General features: G+C 38.7%; 1 protein-coding gene across 2 annotated transcripts; it reads right to left on the bottom strand.

Moving 5' to 3' along the window:
- Window positions 212-27,823, bottom strand: SUMO1 (small ubiquitin-like modifier 1). 2 transcript variants are annotated; one of them, XM_018060803.1, is made up of 5 exons: window positions 27,609-27,823; window positions 13,950-14,024; window positions 9,277-9,354; window positions 7,038-7,109; window positions 212-1,486 (listed from the first exon to the last, which is right to left on the bottom strand). In XM_018060803.1, exons 1-5 carry the CDS (start codon window positions 27,669-27,671, stop codon window positions 1,418-1,420), a joined length of 357 nt encoding a protein of 118 aa, XP_017916292.1. In that variant the 5' UTR covers window positions 27,672-27,823; the 3' UTR covers window positions 212-1,417. The 2 variants fall into 2 exon arrangements, with proteins under 2 accessions (XP_017916292.1, XP_005676437.1); XM_005676380.3 differs by having other exon boundaries at window positions 338-1,486; window positions 27,660-27,820.

Raw genomic sequence — 27,992 nt, 5'->3', positions numbered from 1 at the left:
TTATATGACAAGCCAATTATTTTTCAACAGGAAATTTGAGAAGGTATTCAAACTATAACAGGTTCCATTAGAGATAGGTTTTATTTGCTCTTCTAAGGTAGCTTAGATGACATTCTATTTGGAATAATACGAAATTGGATTACATATGTGCATATATATTCTGAATTCTGTGATTCATTAAGGAGTTAAAAGAAAAAGTTAAGCCCTCTAATTAAGGAACTAATTTAGTATTTTAATTTTACAGTTGAAAAGACAATATAAAGAAATAAAATATAAACAACCTTAACTACAGAGAACATTTTGAAATTTGTTAAGGGAAAAACTGAAATTATCAATATCAATTAAGAATTTTTGGCGTGCCCATTTATTCAACATATTGGGTAACTGTATCATACAAATGCACCATACAGGAATACCAAGTTTTTTTAAAAAACAACAGTGGGTATTTAAGAAGGTATTGTGACCTTAATTAAATCCTTAATTCTGAAGGCACTTCAGTAACTTTCAGTGCTTCAAAGTCATGATCATCACCGCACAATCCGGAAAAAAATCTGTACCATGTATGAACAATAATTGCCAGTATGATGCAAAAAAAACTTATGTTTTAAGCATTTTCTTTTCTCCTTCTGTACAATTAAAAATAAAATAAACATGGGTACAGTTTTTACAAATATTTTGTTTATTTTAATGAAGCTGGTACAGACACTGTCCATTTAAAACCCATATCCCAGGCCAAAAAGTACAAATAAAGTCAAAAAGAGCAGTGTTCTGTTGTATACACTTCTGCATGAATAACTTTAACTGCTAATGAAAATTAGATCTTTTCTGGGATCTTCTGACAAGACTTTTCTTTCACCTTAAAATGCTTCTCTTCAGTGAAGCCATCTTTGGAGTTAGTCATTATTCTCTGTCATTTTGACTCCAACTGGACATTCCTCTTCTTTTGGTCCAGACCCTCAGATTTTAAAAGTAGCTTCAAGTTAAGGAAAGGTCATTTTTCCACAGTTCTGTTTTCCGAAAAACTTCCATCTCCCACTGAAAGTCATAGTCCAGGAGTGAAGCAATCACATGCTAGAACTTCAGGGCCAATTGGAAAGTCATTAAGAACACTTGCATTAGTTGATCTTATTTATCACAAGCCTGCAAATGCACAGTCCTGGAAAAGGCGGGCTCTCTATGCACACATGTAATTTTTAAAAAGGAGAGAGTGATATGAAGGGGGCTGAGGTTTGATCACCAAAAATCAGCACAATGAAAAGAAACAATAATGAATAATGGGCACTAGAATTCAAATTACCAGATGTTTTAAAGAGATGGGGTGCCAGTTTTCAATTATGTTTTGAACACCACATTACAAAAGAACTATTTTTAAAAATAAAAAAGGATTAAGGGGAAAGAAAAAAAATAAAAAGAATATCTAAACCGTTGAATGACCCCCTGTTTGTTCCTGATAAACTTCAATCACATCTTCTTCCTCCATTCCCAGCTGTAAGAGGAAAGAAAAGTGTTAGTAGTAGAATAAAAAGTACTATTTTTTTTAACTGGCTGCAATTACGTGACAACTGTGCAAAAAAGATACAAAAATAATCCATAGTTATCCTGTTCTGAAACTAACAATCTTGTTTCCTTTAATCCAAAGAACAGAGAGGTATATTCTTTTCTTCTGATACTATGTGGATATGAAATCATTCATGTTATTTTGCTGAGCCAACTTCACTTCCCAGTTTATTCACCATGTAAAACTTAAACGTTTCTGAAAAGTACCTTAAAGGAGTTTTAAATCTAATGAAAACATGTATAGAATAGTTTTTAAGTAATAGTTTGATGCCATATTTTCTAAAAATCATTTTACTTCCAGATGTAATTACTCGATAGAATCTCTTTCTTCTCTTTCAAAAAACCTGACTTCAGTTGAAATATATGTAGGTTTTGGCTAGAAAAATACTGTCTAAGGGTTCATTTCTATTATTTTCTTTGATAGTGACCACTCTCAATGAAGAGTTACTATACATCTACTTTTGACACTTCAATTCTATAGGCTTGATTTTTCAGGCCAATTCTCAATTCTTATAGAAAAGGGGGAAAAAAAAAAAAGACCCTTTAAAATGCCCTTTACAGAACATTAAGCAAAATATATGCATTTTTTTTAATATGCGTGAAGTATTCTGGAATGTTTTCTTAAAGACATTATTAATAATGGTTGCCTCTGAGAAATGGGAATGCAGAGATATCTAGAGTGTATTTCCCATTTTATATACTTTGGTAGTTTGGTTTTTTAATACTTTCATTTTTAACTACAAGTGTTCTTTATTTAAAAAATAAAAGTGTACAGAAGGGGGCTGGTGTTGCATAGAAACCCACAGACCCCTCAATGAGGCTTGTAAAGAACTGCAAATCTATTGATTCTGGTGTGCAGCCAGGTTAAAGAACACTAAAACAGGCAGACTGAAAACAAAACTCAGCATTGTTTCCAATGAACTACAGTGAATCACAAAAGCAAATGAAGAATAACAGTTCAAAGGAAAGTTCAAGTAATCTCTAGTGAGAAAATTCTATATTTTATACAGGACAATTTTATGCAGAATACAAAATATGAAAATTAAAATATGCTAAGAAATCGAAAAAAAAGTGAATTCAGAATTTTTTAAAGTGATTAATTGGTTCTGGTGCCACAGATATCTTGACTGTGATAAAACATATGAATGTTAAAAGTTATTAATTAAAGGTGCTATTAAAATTTAATTTTAATTGCACACATAGCCTGGTAAACACTGCAAGGACTAGAATTCCAAATATTACAAGGAACCCTTGAATTGGGAAGGTAGCATATGTCCTTAAACTATGGTGAATATGAAGCCATCAGCTTTAAGTACACTGGCGGATAAGAGTAAATAAACAACAGTACAAAGAGGTCACTCCCTAAATACCTACTCTCTCCCACTGCCCCATTATTCTTCTAAAAAGATAAATCTTTTAATGATAGTAAGGGAGGTGTCACTAAAATGTATTAAATAACCTTCTGTGTTGCTGAGATTATGGCAAGCTTTTGTTGTTCAGTCACTAAGTCTGACTCTGCAACCCCGTGGACTGCAACATGCCAGGCCTCCCTATCCCTGTGCCTTAGCCAAGTTAAGACAGGGAAAATATAAAATGAGTTTGGAATATCTTGTGCCAGACAGTAAGGAAGTACTCAAGAAAGTAGATGGATACTAAACCAACAGGGGAAAATTTGATGAGAAAAAGGATAGTCACATAGTTTCAAAGTATGTGCCCACATATTACTCAATTACAACAGGAAAAATGGTTTAACTACACAGGGAAAAAAACAAAACAAAACGGTAACTGTTAAACCCAGTGATAAAGAACTTCAGATACTCCAGATATTACAGCCTAAGAAAGACACATCACCATTTACATAATAATCCAGCCAAACACACATGATTCAAATCTAGTCATGAGTTAACAGAACAGCCCAAATTGAGAGTCTTTCTGGAAAATAACTGGTTTGTACTCTCCAAAAATGTAAATGTCTGGCAGTGATGAGCCACTTGCCCTCTCTGAGAACAGAGTTCGGTAATGAGAATCTTTACTCTGGACTCAAGTTCTGAGCCAGATGAGGCACCCACCACCTCCAGTTCAAAACAAAACACCATGCTGGTGTTGACGATGGCAGTTGAAGGCCGGGGAGTCGAGTCCTTAAGCTGTGAGACTCAGATGGGCCTGTCAAAATGCTGGTGAGGGCAGAGGGAATGTTGAAGACACACAACAGGTTGGGAGTTCATTCCATTCAGTGCCCAGCGCAGGAGGTACAGAGGTAAGAAGAGGATGTTCTGTGTACGTGATCAGAAGCAGGGGTGAGGCTACTAGTTTGTTTTCTCCTAATGTTCAGATTGTTAACAGCTTTAATTTTCCCTGGGATGTTCCAGGATGAAAATGTGATAACTGAATCTTTCCTTGTTAATTTTCTTGTTTCTTTTGAACATGGAACTTTTTCCCCTCTCTTGATCATAATGCCCACTTACTGAAATCAAGCAGGAAATTTTTATTTCCCAGGTATTTTCCACATCTTTGCTCTCTCCCACGAACATGACACATTGTTGATTTTTATATTTTACTATATTTTTGTGTTTGTTTTCTGATCCAGCAGCTACATTGTAGTAGTTTTTTTCTCCCTTCTCTTCCCTGCTCTCTACCCCCCGCCATTGTTCTTTCTCCTCTATATATTCCTGAGTACCTTCTCCTGATCTGGTTTCTCTGGGATTCCTGTTCTGGGTCTAAACTACCTTTCTCAGTACAAATAACTTAGTGTTGTCCGCATGTAAGTGTATTTTAGGTGAAATAAATTGATCTCCAGTCGAGGCGGGGTGTGGGGGGGAGGATGTAAATGTCATGAAGACAAAGACAGTCTGAAGAACTGTTCCAAGTTAAAGATAATTAAAGTGAAAATGAAAGTCACTCAGTCATGTCCGACTCTTTGCGACCCCATGGACGATAGCCCACCAGGCTCCTTCCTGTCCACAGGATTCTCCAGGCAAGAATACTGGAGTAGGTTGCCATTCCCTTCTCCAGAGGATCTTCCCAACCCAGAGATCGAACCCAGGTCTCCCACACTGCAGGCGGATTCTTTACCAGCTGAGTCACCATGTGTTCATACTGACCTGGATCCTGCGATGAGGGGGAAAAAAGGGAAAATTGGGACAAATGACAGAACAGTATTCTAACAGTATTAAGTGTCCTGAATTTTAACAACAGTACTTTGGTTATGTAAAAGAAAATACTTGTTCTCAAGGAATACACACTAAAATATTTCGTAAATGGCCACGGTGTATGCAACCTACTCCCAAATGGTTCAGATGATACACATACACACACATATTGGGGCGGGGGGAGGCGAATAATAAAGTACAGGTAGCAAAATGTTAGGAACTGGTAAATCTAGGTAGAAGAGAGTACAATGTTTTGCACTATTCTTGCCACTTTTCTATAATTTGAAAATCATCACAAAATAAAACCTTTTTAAAAAGATGAAGGGATGTCAAAAAGAACAGATGTGCCAACTTGAAGGGCTTCCCACTGGCTAATATCTAAAGAACATCACTCATACAAAGTATCTCCCCACAAATTACTTATTAATTATAAAATAACTTGGATAAATTGATACAATGCTACAGTGGATAAAATGATACAATGGATAAAATATCTGGCAGTTACCATCTTAACTAAGTGATCAAAATTAGTATTACCCATACTAAGACATGGAAGTGAAGTGAAGTCGCTCAGTCGTGTCCGACTCTTTGCGACCCCATGGACAGTAGCCTACCTGGCTCCACCGTCCATGGGATTTTCCAGGCAAGAATACTGGAGTGGGCTGCCATTTCCTTTTCCAGGGAGTAAGACATGGACATCATATAATTCCTGACATGATGCACTTGGATTTTCACAGCTTCACTCTGTGTTGCTCTTACCAAATGTTCAAACCTGAATCTAATCATGAGGAAACAACAGACAAACCCCAACTGAAGGACATTCTTTTTAATTAATTAATTTATTTTAATTGGAGGCTAATTACTTTACATGAAGGACAATCTAAAACACAGTTGGCCTGAATTCTTTTTTAAAATGTCAGTGTAATGAATCAGTCAGTCCTAAAGAAATCAACCCTGAATATTCATTGGAAGGACTGATGTTGAAGCTGAAGCTCCAACACTTCGGCCACCTGATGCGAATAGCTGTTCACTGGAAAAGACCCTGATTCTGGGAAGGACTGAAGGCAGGAGAAGAAGGGGACCCCATAGTTGGATGGCATCATCAACCCAATGGACATGAGTTTGAGCAAACTCCGGGAGATGGTGACAGGCTGGGAAGACTGGCGTGCTGCAAGACTGTTATGTGCACGGGGAAACAAAGAGTTGGACGCAACTTAGCGACTGAACAACAACAGTATAATGAAAAACGAAGGCTTAGGAACTGTTTCATATGAAAAGGAAGCTAAGAGGCATGATAACCAGTTAGAATGCATATCCTGATGAGATCCCAGGTTAAGTTAAAAAAAAAAAGGTAGATGAGCTATAAAGGACCTTACTGAGACAAACTGCAAAATCAGATTATTTTGATTGTATATTCAATTACAGTATTGTAGCAAGGTAAATCACCTAGATAATTTAACTGTGACTCTTAGGAGAACAATAACACTGAAATATTGAGGGGTAAAGAGCCATATCACCTACAAATTAATATCAAATGGTCCACCAGTAGTGATAATCTGTACATACAGAGAGAATGATAAATCAAACACAGCACAATGTTAATAAATGAAGAATCTACAAAAAAGGTTATACAGGAGAATATTATACTAGTCTCATTATTCAATAAGTTTGAAATGTTTTCAAATAAAAAAGCTAATAATAACCATATATTGTTCTCACTATCAGAAATACCAGAAATGTTATTTTGTATGTGGAGGAGGGGAATCTGTATAATTGTAAATACACACATGCTCTTTTTCTCACATTTTATTACTTTCAGATATCTGGGGGTGGGAGTGAGAATAAGGGTAGAGAGGGTGAAATATATAAACAGGAAAATAAAACAATATATTCAATAAAACAAATGAAGGCATAGAAGAATTAAAAACCATAACCCAAAAGGACAAAGCCAAAAACATATATTAAGCTTCTATATTAAGTTCTCAAAATGGGCCAAAAGTCAAAATCAAACTCTAAAGATCACTATCACCATGAAAATGTACCCGAAATCTGCCAAATTTGAGAACCATCTGTCCATCCTTAAAAAGGCACAGTATGTGCCTTATAACAATTTAAGCACTCAGTCCCTACTTTTCACCTCTTTTTACTAGCGTATTTGAAGACACTAAAAGGGAAATTCAACCCAAAAGACTGTGTTTCTCTCTGACAAATAATATATCACTTAACTCAGAGAATATTCAAGAAAAGGGCAGTTTAATGGTACCAGTGAACCACATCATTCAATGCAAAATTCAAAATATGTCTTGAATTCAGAGAAGAAATTATACTCACTTCTTTTGGAGTGTGATTATCAGCAATTCTCTGACCTTCAAAGAGAAACCTGAGTGAATTCATGGGAACTCCCTAAAAAGACAGAAAATGTACAAATACAAACCTTATAAGAGATAAACTTTGATGCACAAAAAGCAAATATGAAAGCTTCAACAGAATGTGTAGAACATAAAACTAGACAGCTAATTCTATTATTATTACCTTTAACTGAGTAAAAACTATTTGCTAGGTACTCCTGATACCAAATATTTTATATACAGAATCATAACTTTTCCATCACAGCAGCCCTAAAAGGTAATCATTATCACCTTATCTTCATTTACAGCTAGAAAATCCAAGGTATAGAGAGGACACACAAGCTTGTCAACAACTGAAGGCCAAATCTGTTCCCAACCCTGTGTATTCTTAACCACTATTCTATACAGTTTCCTCTCAAATCTATAAGCTAACATAAAAATAAAATCAGATATTGGATGAGCACCAGCTACCAACTGTACAAGTTGGTACATAGAAATTTGGCAAAGCACAGTAGCAAGGCAGATAAACTACAGAAAACCTGTGATGGCATTTATAGCACTCTAAGTATCACAAAAGGTATTAAAATATATGTTTCTAATCACTTATTCCACAAAAATGGCTAAAAGAGAACAGATGGCTCATTTAAAGAGAAGTAACTTCACTAACAAGTATAAATCAAGAATCATTTATTTAGTCCACAAGTATCAGAAAGTTCTGCTCAATAACTAATGTGTTAAGATTTCCGCCATGTTTAAGTACTATCCCAAAAACATCATAAAAAACTCAAACTATCTTCCCAATATGTACTACACTTATATATACAAGACCGTGCAAACTTACCCTGGAAGTGGTTTTAAAATTTTTCTTAGTTCCCTGACCAGGGATTGAACCTGGGCCCCAGCAGTCAAACTGCAAAGTCCTAAGCACTGAACCACCAGAAAATTCTCTACTTTTAAATTATTTCCAGGGTTATACTAACTAATAAACATAACTGACAAGGAAAAAATATTCTTTGATTTTAAATATAGGATCTTTCAAAAAGTAAGTATCTTATATTGGAGTTATAAAAGTTTCCACAGAAGCAAGTCTATAATTTCAAAATGGAAAGATGATTCAATCTCTCTTGTTGGGTAAGAATTCCATACTTCAGATAAATTAAGTGTCCCACTGCGTGTATATCAGCAAACAGAAAAAAAAATTATCAAGCCTTTGTGAACTGAGTATAGAAACTTTTTCTAAAGACTATAAACTCTGAAGCATAAAAAATTATTCCAACTTGATGTTATCTCCCCTGGCACCTTAGGGCTTCCCTGGTAAGCTCAGCTGGTAAAGAATTCACCTGCAATGCAGGAAACCTGGGTTTGATCCCTGGGTTGGGAAGATCCCCTGGAGGAAGGCATGGCAACCCACTCCAGTATTCTTGCCTGGAGAATTTCGTGGACAGAGGAGCCTGGTGGGCTAAAGTCCATGGGGTCACAAAGAGTTAGACACAACTGAGTGGCTAGGCACAGCACAGCAATTTCAATTCTGAATCAGTTTAGTTTTCACTTTTGCACTTTCTCCTCAATAATCAACTCCATTATCTACAGATGAGGTAAAAGATTACATATTTTCTTTGGAGTTACTGTGAAGAGTAAATGACAATGTATCTAAGTACCCATTAGCACAGTGCAGTTAATACATGTTCGTTTCCAGTTTTAGTTCCCATCAATATTATTGCAAACGTGAACTAGTTGAGCCCCAATTAATAAGACTTTACTGAGCTTAACAATTAACATCAAAAACAGAAACAGGAGATTCCCTGGCAGCTCAGTGGTGAGGACTGAACTTTTACTGCCAAGGGCATAGGTTCGATCCTTGGTCCAGGAATTAGGATCCCACAGGCCATGCAGCATAGCAAAAAAAAAAAAAATGTTTATTGGCTCACTTATCCTAACACTGGAGTGGGTAGCCAGTCCCTTCTCCAAGGGATTTTCCTGACTCTGCAGGGATAGAATTTAGGTCTCCTGCCTTAGAGGCAGATATTCTAATGTCTGAGCCACCCAGGAAGCCCACTGTTTTCCTTATCCCAACACCTAAATGATCTCTTTTTCTTCTTGCAAAGTCCTAAATACTAGACTACCAGAGAATTCCCAAAAGATTACTTTTCTTTTGACAAGCTTTCTTAAAAGAAAAATTAATGATATATAAAGCACTGAATTTAATACTACAACATACAGACCTGTCTTTGACAGTATGATTCTTTGAGTTTCTTGAGATGTGTCGTCATTTTCACTTTGAAGTGAATCTCACTGCTATCCTAAGGAGATAAGAGGAAAAGGATTATCTCTCTTTGTGTAAGTTACTTGCTTTGCCTGAAACAAATTATTTAATTATACATATACTACATACAAAAACATACAACTTGTCACCTATATTTTCCCTCCAAAATATTCTTTTTAGCATTCCTAACAGGTTTTATTAAAATTTTAAATCATCCTCAAAGTTGCTTTATACTCATGTCAAAGCAAGTTTCAGTTCAGTTCAGTTGCTCAGTCGTGTCCGACTCTTTGCTACCCCATGAATTGCAGCACGCCAGGCCTCCCTGTCCATCACCAACTGCCAGAGTCTACCGAAACCCATGTCCATTGATTTGGTGATGCCATCTAACCATCTCATCCTCTGTCATCTCCTTCTCCTCCTGCCCTCAATCTTTCCCAGCATCAGGGTCTTTTCAAATGAGTCAGCTCTTCACATCAGGTGGCCAAATTATTGGAGTTCCAGCTTCAGCATCAGTCTCTCCAATGAACACCCAGGACTGATCTTCTTTAGGATGGACTGGTTGGGTCTCCTTGCAGTTCAAGGGACTCTCAAGAGTCTTCTCCAACACAACAGTTCAAAAGCATCAATTCTTCGGTGCTCAGCTTTCTTTATAGTTCAACTCTCACATCCATACATGACTACTGGAAAAACCATAGCCTTGACTAGATGGACCTTTGTTGACAGAGTAATGTCTCTGCTTTTTAATATGCAGTTTAGGTTGGTCATAACTTTCCTTCCAAGGAGTAAGTGTCAAAACATAATCTATTTTAGGTATTAAAATCAGCAGTATAAGTAAAAGTATGTATGTCAAAAACGCATTCCTTCACAATTGCATACCTATTCTATTTTCAAAATAAAAACCTAAACTATCACAAATTCCCAAAGGCAACTCAGAATAAAAAGTGCCCCCTATAACTGAAGTGCCATTAAAGATGGTCAAAGTTATGAGAGATGTATATCATAAAACAGCAGACTGAACAATTCTTCCTGCCGTAAAAAGTCACCATACAGAGTCTGGTTTCTCTTGCATGAGTAAAATGAATAATCTAAGTCACTCAAATTGAAATATGGGACCACAGATAATTTTCTTCTACCTAGACTGTCAAGTAAACTATCAGGCAACCATCAGAAAAAAATATTGGCACTTGCACACTGTAAAAATTTCAAAGCCAATTCCAATGATTACATAACACATTCAGAGATATATATTAGCGGAAGTTGCATGTTTTGTTTATAATTATTTTTTAAAAAAAGGAATTCCCTGGCAGTCAGTCCAATGGTTAGGACTTGGTGCTTTCACTGCCAGGACTCGGTCTGATCCTGGTTGGGGAACTAAGATCCTGCATGCTGTGTGGTATAGCCAATTTTTCTTTAAAAATAATAATAAATAAATTCTTATCCTGTGGATAATTTCAGGAACAGACACAGTTTCTAGAGCAATACCTCACTCCTTCAGCTAAAATCATTTCTAGATGAATTAAAGAGCTTAATTAGTGTTTAATAATTAATTAAAATATTAAAAAATTTTTAGTTATCTTCTCCTCTTCTTTGGGAAAGACTTTTTCCCTAATCTTGACATTAGTAAATCCTTATTTTAAAGCAAGATTTTAACTCAGAAAACATTAAAAAAAAAAGGAGACTGATAAAGCCAACTTAATAAAAACATAAACCACCTATAAGTAAGTTAAGAGACTCTGAAGAAAATATTCACAACATATATAGCAGACAAGAAAAAATAAGTAAACATGAAGAATTCCTACAAATTAGTAGTTGTTAGAAAGGTAATCCATGGCATAGGAGAAACGTACATAAGCACAGCTGCTTTACTACACTCTGCTTTTTTTACTTGGCTATGCCAGATCTGTTGTGGTGCACAGAATCTTCAGTTGCAGCACATGGATCCACAGTTCCCTGACCAAGAACCGAATGTGTGCCCGCTGCACTGGGAGCACAGAGTCTTAGCCATTGGACACCAAGGAAGCCCCTGTGCTCTCTTTATTGAATTTTGCAGGTACTGCGTTTACAAATTGCAAGTTTGTAACAAACTTGCATTTAGCAAGTCTACCCGCACCATTTTTCCAATGGTGTTTGCTCATTTCAGGTCTGTGTGTCACAGTTTGGTAATCGGTAATTTAGTAATTCTCTCAGTAATTCAAATCCTACCCCAACAGAAAAAGCTCACGGAAGGCTCAGATGATGGTTAGTAATTTTTGGCAATAAAGTATTTTTAAATTAATGTGTGTACATTGTTTTTTTTCCAGACATAACACTATTATACACTTAAACCACATTATAGTGTAAACATAACTTTCATATGCACTGGGAAACAAAAGATCCACGTGATTCACTTTATTGCAATGGTCTGGAACCAAATTCTCAATATTTCTGAAGTATGCCTATAAATCAACGGAATAAAATTGAGAGTCCAGAAATAAATTCATATATATCTACGGTCAACTGATTTTGACAAAGATGCCATGCAATTCAACGGGAAAAGAACAGAACTTTCAATTAGTGTTCTAGGAAAACCAGATAGCCATATGCAAAAGAAGTTAGACTCTCCTTCAAACCCATACTAAAAGCATGCAAAAAGCACTCAAAATGATCAAAAACTTAATGTAAGAGCTAAAACCATAAAAACTTTAAAAGAATCTATAGCTGTGAATTTTTGTGACCCTGATTGAGGTAATAGTTTCTTATATATGACACTAAAATCACAGCAAAAAGAGAAAAAAATAGGGATTTCCTTGGTGGTCCAGTGGTTAACAACCTGTCTACCAATGCAGGAGACACAGGTTTGATCTCTGGTCTGGGGAGATTCCACATGCCAAGGAGCAACCAAGCCCATGTGCCACAACTGCTGAGCCTGTGCTCTAGAGTCCAGGAACTACTGAGCCCCAGTGCCCAGAGCCCATGCTCCACAACAAGAGAGCCACTGCAATGAGAAGCCCACGCAGCACACAGAGAGGGCCCCACTCACTGCAACTAGAGACAGCCTGTGCAAAGAACAACACCCAGCACAGCCAAAAAGTTTTTGAAAAGATAAATTCAATTCAATGAAATCAAAAACTGTTTGTGCAAAGGACACAACCCAGAAAGTGAAGAGACAACCTAAAGATGGGAGAAAACATCTGCAAACCATCTAACTGATAAGAATCTAATAACCAAAATACATGTGAAAAGTTATTACAACTCAAAAATAAAGACAAATAATCCAATCTAAAAATGGACAAAAGATCTGAATAGACACATTTCTCCAAAGATGTGCAAATGGCCAATAAGAACAGTAAAAGATATCCATCATTAACCATCAGGAAAATACAAATCAAAAACACAATGAGATACTACTTCACACTCACTAGGATGACTGCTGCTGCTGCTGCTAAGTCACTTCAGTCGTGTCTGACTCTGTGCGACCCCATAGACGGCAGCCCACCAGGCTCCCCTGTCCCTGGGATTCTCCAGGCAAGAACACTGGAGTGGGTTGCCATTTCCTGCTCCAATGCATGAAAGTGAAAAGTGAAAGTGTAGTCGCTCAGTCATGTCCAACTCTTCGAGACCCCATGGACTGCAGCCTACCAGGCTCCTCTGTCCATGGGATTTTCCAGGCAAGAGTACTGGAGTGGGGTGCCATTGCCTTCTCCGCACTAGGATGACTATATATATTTTTAAAATAACAACAACAAATACTGGGTAAAATGTAAAATAACAAACCTTCATTTACTGTCGGTGAGAATAATGTATAAAATGGTGCAGCCACTGCTAAAAGCTGTTTGAAGGCTCCTCAAAACGTTAAACAAAGTTACTACTATATTAAACCCAATAATTGTACTCCTACATTCTCTATAGAGAATTGAAAACATATCCACACAAAAATTATAATGAATATTCAATGCAATATTATCACACTGGCCCAAAACTGAAAGATTGGTATGATAATACCCCATGTTTCAGAGAACGTGGGAAAATGGTACTCTCACACTTCCATGGTAAGAGTGTACTAGTTCTCCTGTCCCTTAAAAAAACAACTATGACGATTCATTCCTCCACTAATTTCCAGCTAACCTTTATTATCTATTAGCATCTCACACGGAGAAGGAAATAGCAACCCACTCCAGTGTTCTTGCCTGGAGAATCCCAGGGATGGGGGAGCCTGGTGGGCTACCGTCTATGGGATCACACAGAGTCGGACGCGACTGAAGCGGCTTAGCAGCAGCAGCAGCATCTCAAAAAGGGTCAATAAGATAAAGATCAGAGTCTGGAGAAATAAGGTGCCAACAGAGAGAAAGGGATCAGGAAAAGGCCTGAGAGGCCCTTTTGTGTAAGGCCCCAGCGTTATCACTTAATAGTAGTCACTGTATTTGCCACTGAAGCATGCTAAACAAGAAAAAGTTCTACTAGAAGAAATTAAAGTGATAAGTTGCCTAGTGGAGCAATTTAAAAATACAGTATCACCCTCTCCTACCTCTACCAGATGCACATACAGTAAACGAAACTCCACTTTTCAATAACTTGCCTTAGTTGAATCATTTTTTCTGTTTCAGAAATCATTCACACATTCCAGAGTCAAAGGAGAAAAATAATGAAACTCACCTGTCCAATGACTTTGAGTTTAATATATTCTCCTTCCTTCTTATCCCCCAAGTCCTCGGTTGAAGGTTTTGCTTCCTGAAAGTACATATAAATATAAAAGTTTCCATTGCTATTTTAATTACTCATCCATTACTTTGACTTAGGGTACAAAATTTGCAACTAAAAATACAGCAAGCATTTATTTTCTCTGCCAGTCAATCAAGCAAAAAAGGTTCTAAGTCAATTAGTCTCTCAAACAGTTCACTGAAAATCAAGAAAGAAGTCTCTTTTATTATAATCCTACAGTAAAGGTTCTAAAACTTCACGGTGCTTCAGAATCATTGGAAGGACTTGTTAAAAAGGTGGCTGGGTCTCACACCCAGCTTTTTATTCAGGAGGTCTCGGGTAGGGCTGTAATATGCACTTCTGACTAATTACCAGGCAATACTAACGCTTCTGGGCAAAGGAACAACCTGGAAGCCATTATCTTACAGTCAACTACTATCAGTCAGAGGAAGCTCATCCTCCAGGAATCCTTGACCAAACATTTTGAATCCAAGATTATTTTCTTACAACCCAGTGGGAGAAGTTAAATACTCCAATTACAAAACTGAACTAAGAAATATAAATTAATCACATTAACACAAGCAAAGGTCTTTTTAGAAAGGAGAATCAAACAGCAAAGTATTGGCTTAATGTACTTGAGTCAAAACAAATCATTTTATATCAGTTATTATTTTAGACTATCTGAAGCAGTATATGCAATTTCAAAAGATTAGGCTTGGGTGAAAAAAAAAATTAGGAGAATTAAACTGGAACAAGAAAAAAGCCCAAGCAGGGTAAGTACTAACAGCAAAGAGCAAACAAAATTGGAAGACAGAAGGAAAGAGTATAACCCTCTCACAAATCATACCATAAGAAAATGAAGTTAGAATAAACTAGCTGGAACAACTTTGCCATGAAGTATTAAGAAAGGTAAGCCAGTTTTAGTAAAAGGGTAGCTTGGTAAATTTCACTTAATGGTGTGATAAAAGTAGCTCTCCCATGCACTTTACCTTAGTTTGGCAACCATATTATTCACTTATTTAAATATATACTTCTTTATTATTCACAGTAATTTCAAGCTGTTAATCTACTCTTGGTAAGAACCGTTGCTGTTCAGCCACTAAGTCATGTCTGACTCTCTGCAAACCCATGGACTGTGGCCCTCCAGGTTCCTCTTCCTGTGGGATTTTCCAGACAAGAATACTGGGGTGGGTTGCCATTTCCTTCTCCAGATCTTCCTCGTCCAGGGATCAAACCAGAGTCTCCTGCATTGGCAGGTGGATTCTTTACCACTAAGCCCCAGGGAAGCCCTTTGGTAAGAATACAACCAGCTTACTTAAGAATATACAATAAGAATCTTGTATACTTAATAACATACAATCAGAATATTGTGTATTCTCAACAATTTAATATACAATACTTCTGTAATTCAGAAGTAACAGGAGCTTTACCTGTTTATTTCATGCTAGTAACTGAAAACTAACAAACTCTTTAACATTCAAAATTTAACAAAATATATTAAACTAGAAGTAGCTTTCAAATTTAAGATACAGGCTAGAGTCCAGGGAAATGCTTAGATAACAGAACTGACTTCATTAGTATGAATTCTTGCCTGTTTATCATTCCGCACTACTTTCAACATTTGCTGACTACTGCATTTTATGGCAGCTGGCAAAATTAACCTTCTTAAATGAGACAGTATTTCACCTGAAAACTAGAAGACTGTCTTCAAACAGTCCCACAACCACATTTCTCTGAATTTATATTCAAAGTAAACAATTCCTTCTTCCTTTAAGTACTGAGAGAGGACAAGGACAATTTATTCCATGCAGTGAAAGGCAATAAAGAGCAAAGAAGCCCTGCTGCTGCTGCTGCTGCTGCTGCTGCTGCTGCTGCTGCTGCTGCTGCTGCTGCTGCTGCTGCTGCTGCTGCTGCTGCTGCTGCTGCTGCTAAGTCGCTTCAGTCGTGTCCAACTCTGCAACCCCATAGACAGCAGCCCACCAGGCTCCCCCATCCCTGGGATTCTCTAGGCAAGAACACTGGAGCGGGTTGCCATTTCCTTCTCCAATGCATGAAAGTGAAAAGTGAAAGTGAAGTCACTCAGTCATGTCCAACTCTTAGCGACCCCAAGGACTGCAGCCTACCAGGCTCCTCCGTCCATGGGATTTTCCAGGCAAGTGCTGGAGTGGGGTGAAAGAAACCCTGAGTCCTCTTTAACTGAGAGAAGGTGTGTTAAGCTTTATCTGAGTTTGCACAAGGACGAAAACATCCCCCTCCAAGAGGATCAGCAATACATCAGCACAATGGGACTGACTGTGCTCCAGTGTTTCCTAGACAGAGGATACTCAGAACAAAAGAGTTCTTCCCTCTTCTCCAATCCATCCTCCACATTGCTTCAAAACTCTTTCCAAAGCATAGCTTCTCGGACTGTATGTTTGTTTGCGTGCGCTCAGTCGTGTCCCACTCTTTATGGCCCCTTGGATTGTATGTAGTCTGCCAGGCTCCTCTATCCATGGGATTCTCCAGGCAAGAATACTGGAGTAGGTTGCCATTCCCTTCTCCAGGGGATCTTCCTGACCCAGGAATTGAACCCGCGTCTCTTGTGTCTCCTATATTGTCAGGCAGATTCTTTACCATTAGCGCCACCTGGGAAGCTCCCCTCTGACTATAGAACTACCCCTATCAGGAAGCATTAATAGCTCCCAGCATTTTAAGGCCTAGAAGCAAAGTCCACAACACGGCATTCAGTTCTGCCAGTACCAACCTTAACTCCCATTTTTCTCTCACCACTTTCTTCACAACCCAAGGATTTTGTTAAATTGGATTTGTGCTGTTCCCTGAACACGTCTATAAACTTCCTTCCATCTTCAGCCCTCTACTGTTCTCGTTTCCTTTACCTGTAATACACATCCTCCCTTTACCATATCCTCTCTTGAAATCATCTCACAGAAGTCCATCATCTGAAGTCCAGTATGTAAACACCTCTTCTGGGAACCACATCTCCCCTCAACTTTCCAACTGGGATTAATACTTTCCTTTAATGCTCCTACTGACAGTGTATTCATATCCTTTAAAAGGCATTTATTCTCAATTTAAAAACATTCTCCCTTTACTGTCATCTAAAGTTGTCCTCATATTTTTCTTCAGATTTCTTGTAAGTTCAGTTCAGTCACTCAGTCGTGTCCGACTCTTTGCGACCCCATGAACCACAGCACATCAGGCCTCCCTGTCCATCACCAACTCCCAGAGTCCACCCAAACCCATGTCCATTGAGTCGGTGATGCCATCCAACCATCTCATCCTTTGTCATCCCCTTCTCCTCCTGCCCTCAATCTTTCCCAGCATCAGGGTCTTTTCCAAGGAGTCAGCCCTTCTCATCAGGTGGCCAAAGTACTGGAGTTTCAGCTTCAGCATCAGTCCCTCCAATGAACACCCAGGACTGATCTTCTTTAGGATGGACTGGTTGGATCTCCTTACAGTCCAAGGGACTCTCAAGAGTCTTCTCCAACACCATAGTTCAAAAGCATCAATTCTTCGGTGCTCAGCTTTCTTTATAGTTCAACTCTCACATCCATACATGACTACTGGAAAAACCATAGCCTTGACTAGACGGACCTTTGTTGGAAAGTAATGTCTCTGCTTTGTAATGTGCTGTCTAGGTTGGTCATAACTTTCCTTCCAAGGAGCAAGCATCTTTTAATTTCATGGCTGCAATCACCACCCGCAGTGACTTTGGAGCCCAGAAAAATAAACTCAGCTACTGTTTCCACTGTTTTCCCATCGGCATTTGCTATTTCCACTTTTACTCTGAACTCACTGCCATCAGGTTTATATAGTACCCCACCATTCCACTTGACACTTCTTTCACCAAGGTTACCAGTTCAACTTCTTACTGCTAAACCCAAAGGACAATCTAAAGTCTTATCTTTAAACAACAGACACTGATGACTCCTTCAAACTCTCTACCTTTGGCCTCTAAGATTCTATGTCCCCTCATCTTGAACACTTCTTTAAATGCTGGTGCGCCTCTGGGTCCTAAGTCTTTAAGCTTCTTTTTCTTCGTCTTCCTGGGTGACCTACAATTCCAACTCTCTCTCAGATACTAACCATTCTCAAAAACCTGACCACTTTCCTGAGTTTCACTCAATTTATCCAAGAGCTTGAACATTTATCTCCACTCTGGATGTCTCCATGGGTAGCTCAACTTAAGTGTCCAAAACTGAGTGCATTACTTCTAGCTCCTCTTCCTGAAAACCAAAACCCAAAAAAGACTACAACTCCTCCTGGATTCCCAATTACAATAAATGTTTAACACACACTCAACTGCACAGAACAGAAATTTAGTAGTCATCTTTGGCTATCTTCCTCTCCTAAATCTCACACTTAATAATTCACCGTTCTGACTCATTCATATCTCTTAATGACTCTCATTCTCTATCCCATTGCCTTATTTCAGGCAGTCACTGTTGCTCATTAGCAATACCAAAATGGCATAACAGATGCCCCAGGTTTAGCTCCCTCAATTTAATTCTTCCCAACTACAACCAGAGCCATTTCTCTAAAACGCAATCTGATCTGCCCAGAATCTTCAGGATTAAGTTCAAACTCCTTAGCTGACACATACTGGTCCTCCATGTGCTGCTCCCTGCCTAGCAATCAAGCCTTATTCTCCTACCTATCTTGCTAATAATATTCTTTGCTCCAGCCAAACTGAACTATCTACAGCTCCTTAAACATGGCACTCTCTACCTTATCTCCACTATCCCTGTACATATTACTCACCTCTGCTTGGTATGCCCGTTCTTACCCTATTCCCCTTTTAAGACCACTCAAGCATCACTTGCCACAGAATCATTTCCCTGATCACCCTCTTAAATGTTCTCATACTGCTTACTTTACTTTTATTATAACCACATGTCTGCATATCTGTGTTTCCCACAAGACTGAGTTCCTTATTGACACGTCTTACTCTTTGTATTTCTGGTCAAGTACAGTGTCTAGTATTTTAAAGATACTCAATATGCTTGTTAAATTAACATTTTCTGTGACAGTTTTGTATGTCTTGACTTTCCCAAAAGTTTACAAGGAGGAGGTCCACATTTTTCATCTTTATCGTCTCTATACTGACAGATACCAGGCAATTATTTAATGTTGGCTGAATTAAGTTGATAGCACTATCATCTGTATCATACCACAAAATCTTACTAATGTTTCATACTTCTACTGTACACAGCAGTCAATACAAACAAAATCCTTTCAGCATTTTATATTCACAGTTGGGAAGAAGAGGTAATTCACTCCAATTTCACAAGAACATGTGAACACTAAAATTTGAGATTTCCAAAAATACTGCCACCTTCCTTAGTCACTCCATTTTGGCAATCTCTTCCCAACTCTGAAGCACAAGAGCAATGCCATCTGTACCCACTTGTTTAATAGCCTCATGCTTGTCCGATGCAGTCATCTAACTTTTCATGTGTTTTTTTTCCCTTCAACAAACTAGTCTGGAAAATGAGAAGATCTTGTACAGAAAAAGGCCAAAGTTTGTCTCTAGCTATCTCAGTGTCTTTCGTATGCCTTCTTTCCTTCTTCTTTCCTTCTCTCCTCTGATTAAAAAAAAAAGAAGCTGCCAATACAGAATGTTATGGCACACTAGTCACAAAACACTAAAAGCATTCAGCACTGGACCCAGAACAGTAGGTCATCAGAGAAAAGATAATCCCAGAGAGCCTGGCTGATTAGCTGGGAAGGTTACATAGCCCCAGAGCAGAAGAAACTGGTAATGTAAAGAAAAGTAAAGGAACGTACAAGATCAAAGGCAAGAACTGGAAACCTCTAAATTTTCAGGTCTGTGTCATCTAGAGATTGAATCATGATAACTAGAATGGTAGAAAAGAATTTATCAGACACCAGGCACTATCAACTCTTCTTACCAAGATATAAATGTAACAGCCTAGAAATAGAAGATGGCTGGATCTGAAAAGAAGAACAAGACAGGAAAGGACACAAAACCCAACAATCCTAATTTACAAATGCACAGAATTCAAGAAAATAATTTTATTGTGCCATTTCAAAGTCAAAAGAACAAAAATTTTGCTAAGAATCTCTATCACAATCTGTATGTTGACAATTCAATCACAGGGAAAGAGCACCACACTTAACTACTCCCAGCCTGAAACTGACCCTTCCAGTTAGTTGTACAAGGATTGTTCATTCTTCTGAAAGAGGGGGGATTCTGGGGAAAACCAAAAATAAAGACTGCATTTACTCTTATTTGATGACATTAGCAAATCTGTTCAATTTTAAAGGTGCCAACAACAGTATTTTGTTTATGTTAAAAGAAAAAAAGTCACATACTGAGTGACTTCCCTGGCAGTCCAGTGGTTAAGAATCCAAGCTCCCAATGCAGGGGCCTCAGGTTTGATCACTGGTCCAGAAACTAAAATCTCACATGGCATGGCCAAAAAAATAAAGTAAATCTCTGTTAGAGATATATATTGAAATATCTGTGGATGAAATAATACAATGTCTGGGACTAGTTTCAAAATGATATTATGAAGTGGTGTGGGGTCATGTAGATGAAATAAGATATGGGTATAATTATATATACACTAAATTTGTCCATAATAAATCACTTAAATGCCTTCAAAGTTTCCAAAATTTCTGTAACTGTAGTTCTTACTATATGTCCATTTATTTCATTTTATTTCCTAATAAAGAAAGCTCAACAAAGGATTAAACTGGATGATTCTAACAATTATATCCATTGTTAAACGATACAAAAACCCAAATTACAATACTTCAGTAGATTTACCACAATTCTAAAAGCACACACTCATATAGTTTCAGTTCATGCTACCTATGTGCAAACTTAAGGAGACACTACTAGACATTTGGAATAAAACTGACCAGACTTAGCTCTATAACTTGGAGGTTTATGTCAACCTGTCAAGACACTGGGACTTGTGTAAATTTACATTCAACCCTACAATTGCAGTTTAACACCAGACAAACACAGACAACTTCTCAAGAACTGAAAATTATAACTGAAAATCCCACTGGTTGTATAAGCCCTACTCTCTGCAGCCATACCGTGGACCTATGCAAAGCCTAGAGCAAACTGGGTCCACTGTATCCAGAAGTATAGCATGCAAATGTAGACAGGTATGGCAGACATTGTTAATTACCTATCCAATATCCACGTCCCCCTTCTTCCTAAATTTGCCAGCGGGGGGTGGGTGGAGGGAATTCTAAGCTTCTCTCATGGCCACGTGATGAGGTGCTGGCTATGGAGATATAAAGTGACATACTTTTTCCTGGTATATACTTTTTGACATACTTTTTCCCTTTTCTCCATTCCTTTCTCCTGCCTGGCATAAAGAAACAAAGTAATCTCGCCCAAAAGGAGGCTATCTTTTCAGCGAAGACATCTGCTAAGGAGACAGGAGTAAGAAGGCATAGTGGAACTGTCTTACCATCCCTGAACTACTTATGTCTGGACTTGTTCCATTAGAAAAACAAACTGCATACTTGTTTAACCTACTCTATATCAGATTTTCTGTTATTTAGTCCAGAAGCAATCCAAATTGACATAGGAGGTGGTCTAAATAGGAAGCATTTGGCTTATGTTAAAAAACAGCTAGAAAACCACCCCTGTGTGTATCGAATTGCAGAAGAGATAAGTAAATTGTGGTATATAGTCACACAATGGAATGCAACATAGTAATGAGATTTAACAACAAACTACACACAATAATACAAACAAATTTTCCAAACAATGCTGAGCAAAAGCAGCCATACACAGAAGCACTTAGGGGAGGAAATGGCAACTCACTCCATTATTCTTGCCTGTGAAATCTCATAGATAGAGAAGCCTGGTGGGCCACAGTCCATAGGGTCACAAACAGTTGGACATGACAGAGAAACACACATACACACACTCAGACACACACACACACTCAGGACAGTCATTCTTAATCTGGGTGCTGGCTGCATGGACGTGATCGGTTTGTGAAAATTTAGCAAACTGCACATTATTGTACATTTTTTTATATATGCATTAATCTTCAGTAAAACCTTTCAAAATATCTGGCCTTAGCTATTGAGCACAGTGGGTCTAGCAAATAGAACTCCACCCTAGCTTCCTTCGAGTCTTTTTCTTCAGATTCTCACTAGCTCAGTAAAGGCAATCAAATACAAAAAGAATCGTCAAAATATGAAAGTATAACAAATACAACACATCTTTAAATAAACTTAAATCATGTTGCAGGAATTTCAAAATAATTTAAATTGTAAGACTAAGTATTCAGTAATAGGATCTGTGCGACTTTACCCACATGACTTCTCTAAAGTAGAGTATCAGAGAATTAATTACCAAAAAGAAAAAAACACAATTTCAATAAATTCCAAAATGAGATACCAAACATAACGCTGAGAAAATTATCCGTGGGGAATTCCCTGGTGGTCCAGTGGTTAGGACCTGACGTTTCCACTATCCTGGGCCTGGGCTCAATCCCCTACTGCCTTACTCAGGGAACTAAGATCCTGCAAACCACGTGGGATTATTATTATCCATAACAATCCCAATGTCCTGGAAGAAGCAAATGATTCAACTTTAGAGATAAAGTTACTAGTTCTATTGCTAATAGAGTAAAGACCAAGAAGGTATGCAAACATCATAAAAGGAAAACTACTGCATGACAATCAATCCTTCATCAAGAACAAAACATAAAGGGAATTAAAAGAGGAGGAGGAAAATACCTGCTGGTTCACATTTTTGAGACAACCTTCCAGTTCTGGGGCTTAGAATGGTGCCTGGAACATATTGACATTCAATAAATACTTGTTAAATGAATGACTCTTACCACTCATTCCTTTAAAAACTTTTACTAAGTATTCAGTCACTGCTGGAACTTCAGGAAAAAAGGGTGAGTAAAGCCTGATTTCTGACCCTGGAAAGCAAACAGTGTAATGGAGAAAGGTACTTAAATAATTGTAACACTATATATAAAAGCTATAATATATAATATTATTCTAATTGGTATGGGGGGAGGCTAATGAGTATCAAGAGATATCTGACAACTGCTTTAGTTTTGAAATCTGAACTACTCCACTAACACTCGTAAGTACTCTAATCATAATAATCATACTCAGTGTTAAAAATACTATTAAATATATTCACATTTTATTTGAAATGTTTTATTATAATCAATATGTTTGCAACATCTACTAGCAGCACTTCATGTATCTATCTGTCAGACAGAAACAGAATATAACATTCCTCTCCTGGGGCAGGGAATACTTAGTATCAGTTCAGTTCAGTCACTCAGTCAAGCCCAATTCTTTGCGACCCCATGAATTGCAGCACACCAGGCCTCCCTGACCATCACCAACTCCCAGAGTTCACTCAAACTCACGTCCATCAAGTCGGTGATGCATACGTACCAGTAACTAAATGCTCAAATCATAGCATCAGTGTAACATATTTATTCTATGAGGTGTAGTACACATAATCATGAAATTCAATACACACCTAGTTTATCATATTCTTCTGCCATCTCAGGCTAACAGGGAGATCAGCAAACACCAAAAACAGGGACATATAAATAATGCTGCAGGGAATAATGCTATCCTAACAAAAGAAATACAACTAGTGTGGTAGATTAAAGATAACTGCAAATTCTTTGTTACTCTTCCCATTAAGAAATGGAATCTAGATGTCTTTTCCTTGGTGACTATAGTTAATAATACTGTATTGTATATTTGAAAGTTGCTGAGAATAGCTTTTAACACAAGAAAAATTTGTAACTGTGTGTGTTGATGGATGTTAACTAGACTTATCCTGGGGACCATATCACAATATACACAAATCGTTACGTTGTATAACCTGAAACTAATATGTCAATTATATCTCCACTGAAATAAATAAATGTCTTTCGCTTGAATTTGAGTTGAACTTAGTGATTTGCCTGACAAACAGAATGCAAAAGTGACTTCCAAAGTTAGGTTCTAGGAGGCTTGGGGTTTCTACCCAAGGTTCTCTGAACACTGTCTTGTGAGCCCTGAGCTGCCATAAGTCTGAATATCCTGGGGTCCCTGTGCTGAAGAGAATACATGACAAGACCACTCAGAGAGGCCTTGAGACTATATGAAGAACCCATCCATTACAGCCCACAGTCATGGGAGTAATCCCAGCAGAGGCCCCACGCGTCAAGGAGCAGTGATGAGCCCAAACATTTATGAGCAAAACAAGACTGTTGTTTTAAGCCATTACGTTTTGAAGTAGTTTGTTAGGTACCAACAGATAGCCAAAATTACAAACGGTTTCCAAATCCTTGACTGAAGATAAAAGGAGCTCAATCAATCAGTATCTGTCTCCCTCTCCACCCCTCCTTTCTCTGAGGTTGGGATGGAGAGAGTAAATCTGCTACAACAGATTCAGTTAGCATTTGAATCAAACCAGTCATCCAATTATTACAAATTAACAGACCTAAACTGAAGAGCTGAAGTCCATGCTGTCTTTCAGGATTTGAGTATGGAAAAGAAACACTATAAATGTGAATACAGAGAAGAAAGAAGGAAAAATAATTGTACAAACTATCCTTACCAGTTTGACACTGGCATCTGGGTCTATATATTGTGCTCAGTTTTGCTGTAAGGTGAAATCAGGCTAAAAGTAAGCACACCATCGGATCTCTATTATTGGTTAAAGGCTAAGCCTTAACCTTTTTGAATGATCAGGTACCCCTAATGAAACCTATGGATCCTTTCTCTCTAAACAAATACACAAGCAAAAAAAACCACAGATTGCCATAAAATTTCAGTGGATTTTCAGCCCTGAGGATTCATGATCCTCAAGTTCAGAATCTGTATTAGAGGATTATTCAAAAATGGTCCACTGGACAATGCTAGCATTGTTAGAATTATGATAAATTATTTCACTCAAATTCCAAAAATAATCATTTTCCATTAATCAGTGCAGAACCCAGCAATTGAAGTCTTGCATGACTTTAACATCCACCTATTTTAATTTGAAATTATTGCTCAATTCCAGTATCTTCAGCACAGACAAAAAACTCTCGGAGAGGTGCCTCAGAATATACGTCATTCTAAAACAACTTGGTTGATGTTAAGACTGTCTTCTGGGGACTGTGGTCCAGTCTCACGCTACTGGTATGGTGCAGGAGTAATTCGGGATTCTCACTCATAAGCTTCATCAGGGTAAGAGTTCCGCTTCTTATCTCTTCAAATCCTTAGCACTACAACACTAAAATTGTAATGGCTCCTGATTATTAATAATGATATTGGTTGAACAGCACAGAGCAACAGTTCTTAAACTTTATAGTCTCAGGATTCCTCTTAAAAATAATTTAGTACTCCATAAAGCTTTTGTTAGGTTGGTTGTATCTACTGCAGTTTATCTGAAATATGTTTTATAAACATATAATTCATTTTAGGATAATAAATCACACTGCTACTTATGAAAAGTATTTTAATAGTAACAATATGAAACCCCTGTAAGGATATGATGATACCCTCATTAAATGGTACTGTGTATATAAAATACAATTTCTTAAAAGTAGCAATAAAGCATCAATCTTAAAAAAACATTTTTTTAAAACAAAATTAATAAGAAGAGTTGTACTGTTTTGCATTTTTTGCAAATCTCTTCACTGTCTGGCTTAATAGAAAGCAGCTGGATTTTCACATCTGCCTCTATGTTTCAATCTGTTGTGATATCCCAGGTCATGTGAATCTTTAGAAAACCCCATGAAAGAATGAGAGTGAAAAAGACAATGTCCCAGCATTATTGTGAAAATAGTTTGGGCCACCTGTTAGTGTCCTAGGTCCTTTATTTCTTCAAGTTTCTCTTAAATAGCTGGAATTGAAACTGGAGCAATACATTCTACAATTCATTTTATAATCCCTTCTGTACACTGCTCTTTCCTCAGACTACATGGTAAATCTCAACATACTTCCTGGCCACTTCTGAGCATCAAAATAAAAGGCTGATGAAATAAAGCATTTACACCTTTCTTTCCTCCCTGGAAATCAAGTAAACAACTACCTAGGGAGATCGTTATAACTCCGTTCCCATTTCAATTTGGGAGTTAATCTAGACTGTTAGTAAGAAGATCCACTCAAAGCTAATCTAGATTATGATTTAATCTTATAAATGTACGTTTTGTGCAACAGTACAAACCCACAAAAGCCTCACTTTCTCTCACCAAGTGACACAAAACTGAACTGGGTTAAAAGCCAAGGGAATAGTGTGTTAAATTTAAAACTTCAAGTACATTGTGGAGTTGAATGAGAAACAGTTTTCTAAATAACTATCACTAAACAAGCAAAAGGTTCAATAATACTTTAAAAAGTCAAAGTCATCTAAGCAAACAAAACGAAGGCCAGACAAAAACCCTATTAAAAAAAAAAAAAAACCAACCTATAAAGTAAAAACTAGCCATAAACATTTTGTTGTTGTTTAGTCGCTTAGTCGTGTAGGACTTTACAACCCCATGGACTGTAGCCCTCCAGGCTCCTCTGTCCATGGGATTTCTCCGGCAAGAATACTGGAGTGGGTTGCCATTTCCTCCTTCAGGGGATCTTCCCGAGCCAGGGCTCAAACCGGCATCTCCTGCATTGGCAGGCTGATTCTTTACTCTGAGCCAACAACGAAGCCCATCAGCCACAAACAAGGTTAACTAGAAACGAATGAGGAAGAAAAACTCACCACGGAAAATCGAACACTCCTGATTGAATGCAAATCCCAAGTAAATTCCTGCTAATAACTCTGAGATGGAGCACTCTGCTATAACACGAAGCTTTCTGCAAACGTTCTGCAACTGCTTCACCGCACGCGAAGTTTTCCTATCCTTTTCCTCAAAGGTTATCAGTCATCTTCAGGTTAACTCCTAGATGAAATGCTTTCTGTAGCTCTAGCAGTTTCGTTCTACTTTGTTTCTTGGTTATTCTGAGTGCTCTCTTCCAACTGGAGAGCTACTGAACCAATCCCGAGTGAGAAATGGGAAAGTACAAGGAAAGAGGCGACAGCTCTGCACCCCCACACGGAGAAACACTCAGAGCAGAGCAGCGGCGGCCTAGCTGCAATCCAAATGGAAAGCGGAGCTTTCGAGGTTCTCAGCAACACGAGACAATGTCTCCCTCCCTCCGTCCCCACGTCCCACTTCGCGACTATCTAAAGACCAAGAATCAAGGAATGGAGTCCACCCGCTTTTCAGGGCCACAGAGCCTCCGGGGCAGGGATTCTCTCCCGTTACATAACTGGGGCCTAGGGCCCTGCTTCTGCAGTGAGTCCTCCGGAGAGGCAGGCGGGCGGGATCCTCAGGGACCCTCTTGGGAAAGTGGAAGCTGGGCTCTGCACCTGGTCCGCCTCGGAGAAAAGACAGGGACGACTGGAGGGGGGCCGCGAACAGAGGCGCTGGGGCACAGGGGGTGATGAGCCAGCCCGGAGAGGGGCAGGGTGGCTCCTAGAGGCCCGCGGCAGGCCCAGGCGGCTCCTGCCCTAGTCTACTCCCCTCCCTCTTCAGCCCAGTCCCCACCGGCCGCCCCCTCCCCCATTCCGCGCTCCCCTCCCCCGCGCCTCCATCCCCGGCCCCAGCCGATCAGCAGGCGGACCTGCAGAGTAAGGCCTCGGCCACCGCCATCGGTTGGCTCCCAGCCCGGTACCTGGTCAGACATGGTGACGGTGGTTTCCCCCGGGGTCTCCGCACACCAGGGGCCTCGGGTAGGTAGAACCTCGCTCCGGGGTTTACAAATCCGTCTCTCTACCCGACAGCACAACACCGCGGCTGGAGGGACTTCCGCTACGCCTTGCGTCACTTCCGCTACGCGCAGTGAGGACAGAGAGGGGAAAAAGGAAAGGCGACGCGGGAAAACTAGTGGGGGGCGGCGAGGGGCGGCGAGGGGCGGCGGATGTCGGGGGCGCTCCCCGAGGAGGGCTCACCGCAGGCTGGAGGACTGAGAGCGGGCTTTAGTTGCGGTCGCACAGATGAATTAATG

Source organism: Capra hircus, chromosome 2 (genome assembly GCF_001704415.2).
Source record: "Capra hircus breed San Clemente chromosome 2, ASM170441v1, whole genome shotgun sequence".
Lineage (NCBI taxonomy): Eukaryota > Metazoa > Chordata > Mammalia > Artiodactyla > Bovidae > Capra > Capra hircus.
The sequence above is the reverse complement of the archived record's forward strand: the minus strand, read 5'-3'. Positions and strand labels throughout refer to the sequence as shown.

Excerpts from the sequence above, each read along its gene's own strand:
- SUMO1 (XM_018060803.1), bottom strand. The coding sequence starts at position 27,671 with ATGTCTGACCAGGTACCGGGCTGGGAGCCAACCGATGGCGGTGGCCGA. Across the intron at positions 14,025-27,608 it reads GCCGAGGCCTTACTCTGCAG|GAAGCAAAACCTTCAACCGA; the intron begins GTCCGCCTGCTG and ends ATGTACTTTCAG. Across the intron at positions 7,110-9,276 it reads AATCATACTGTCAAAGACAG|GGAGTTCCCATGAATTCACT; the intron begins GTCTGTATGTTG and ends CTGTCTTTTTAG.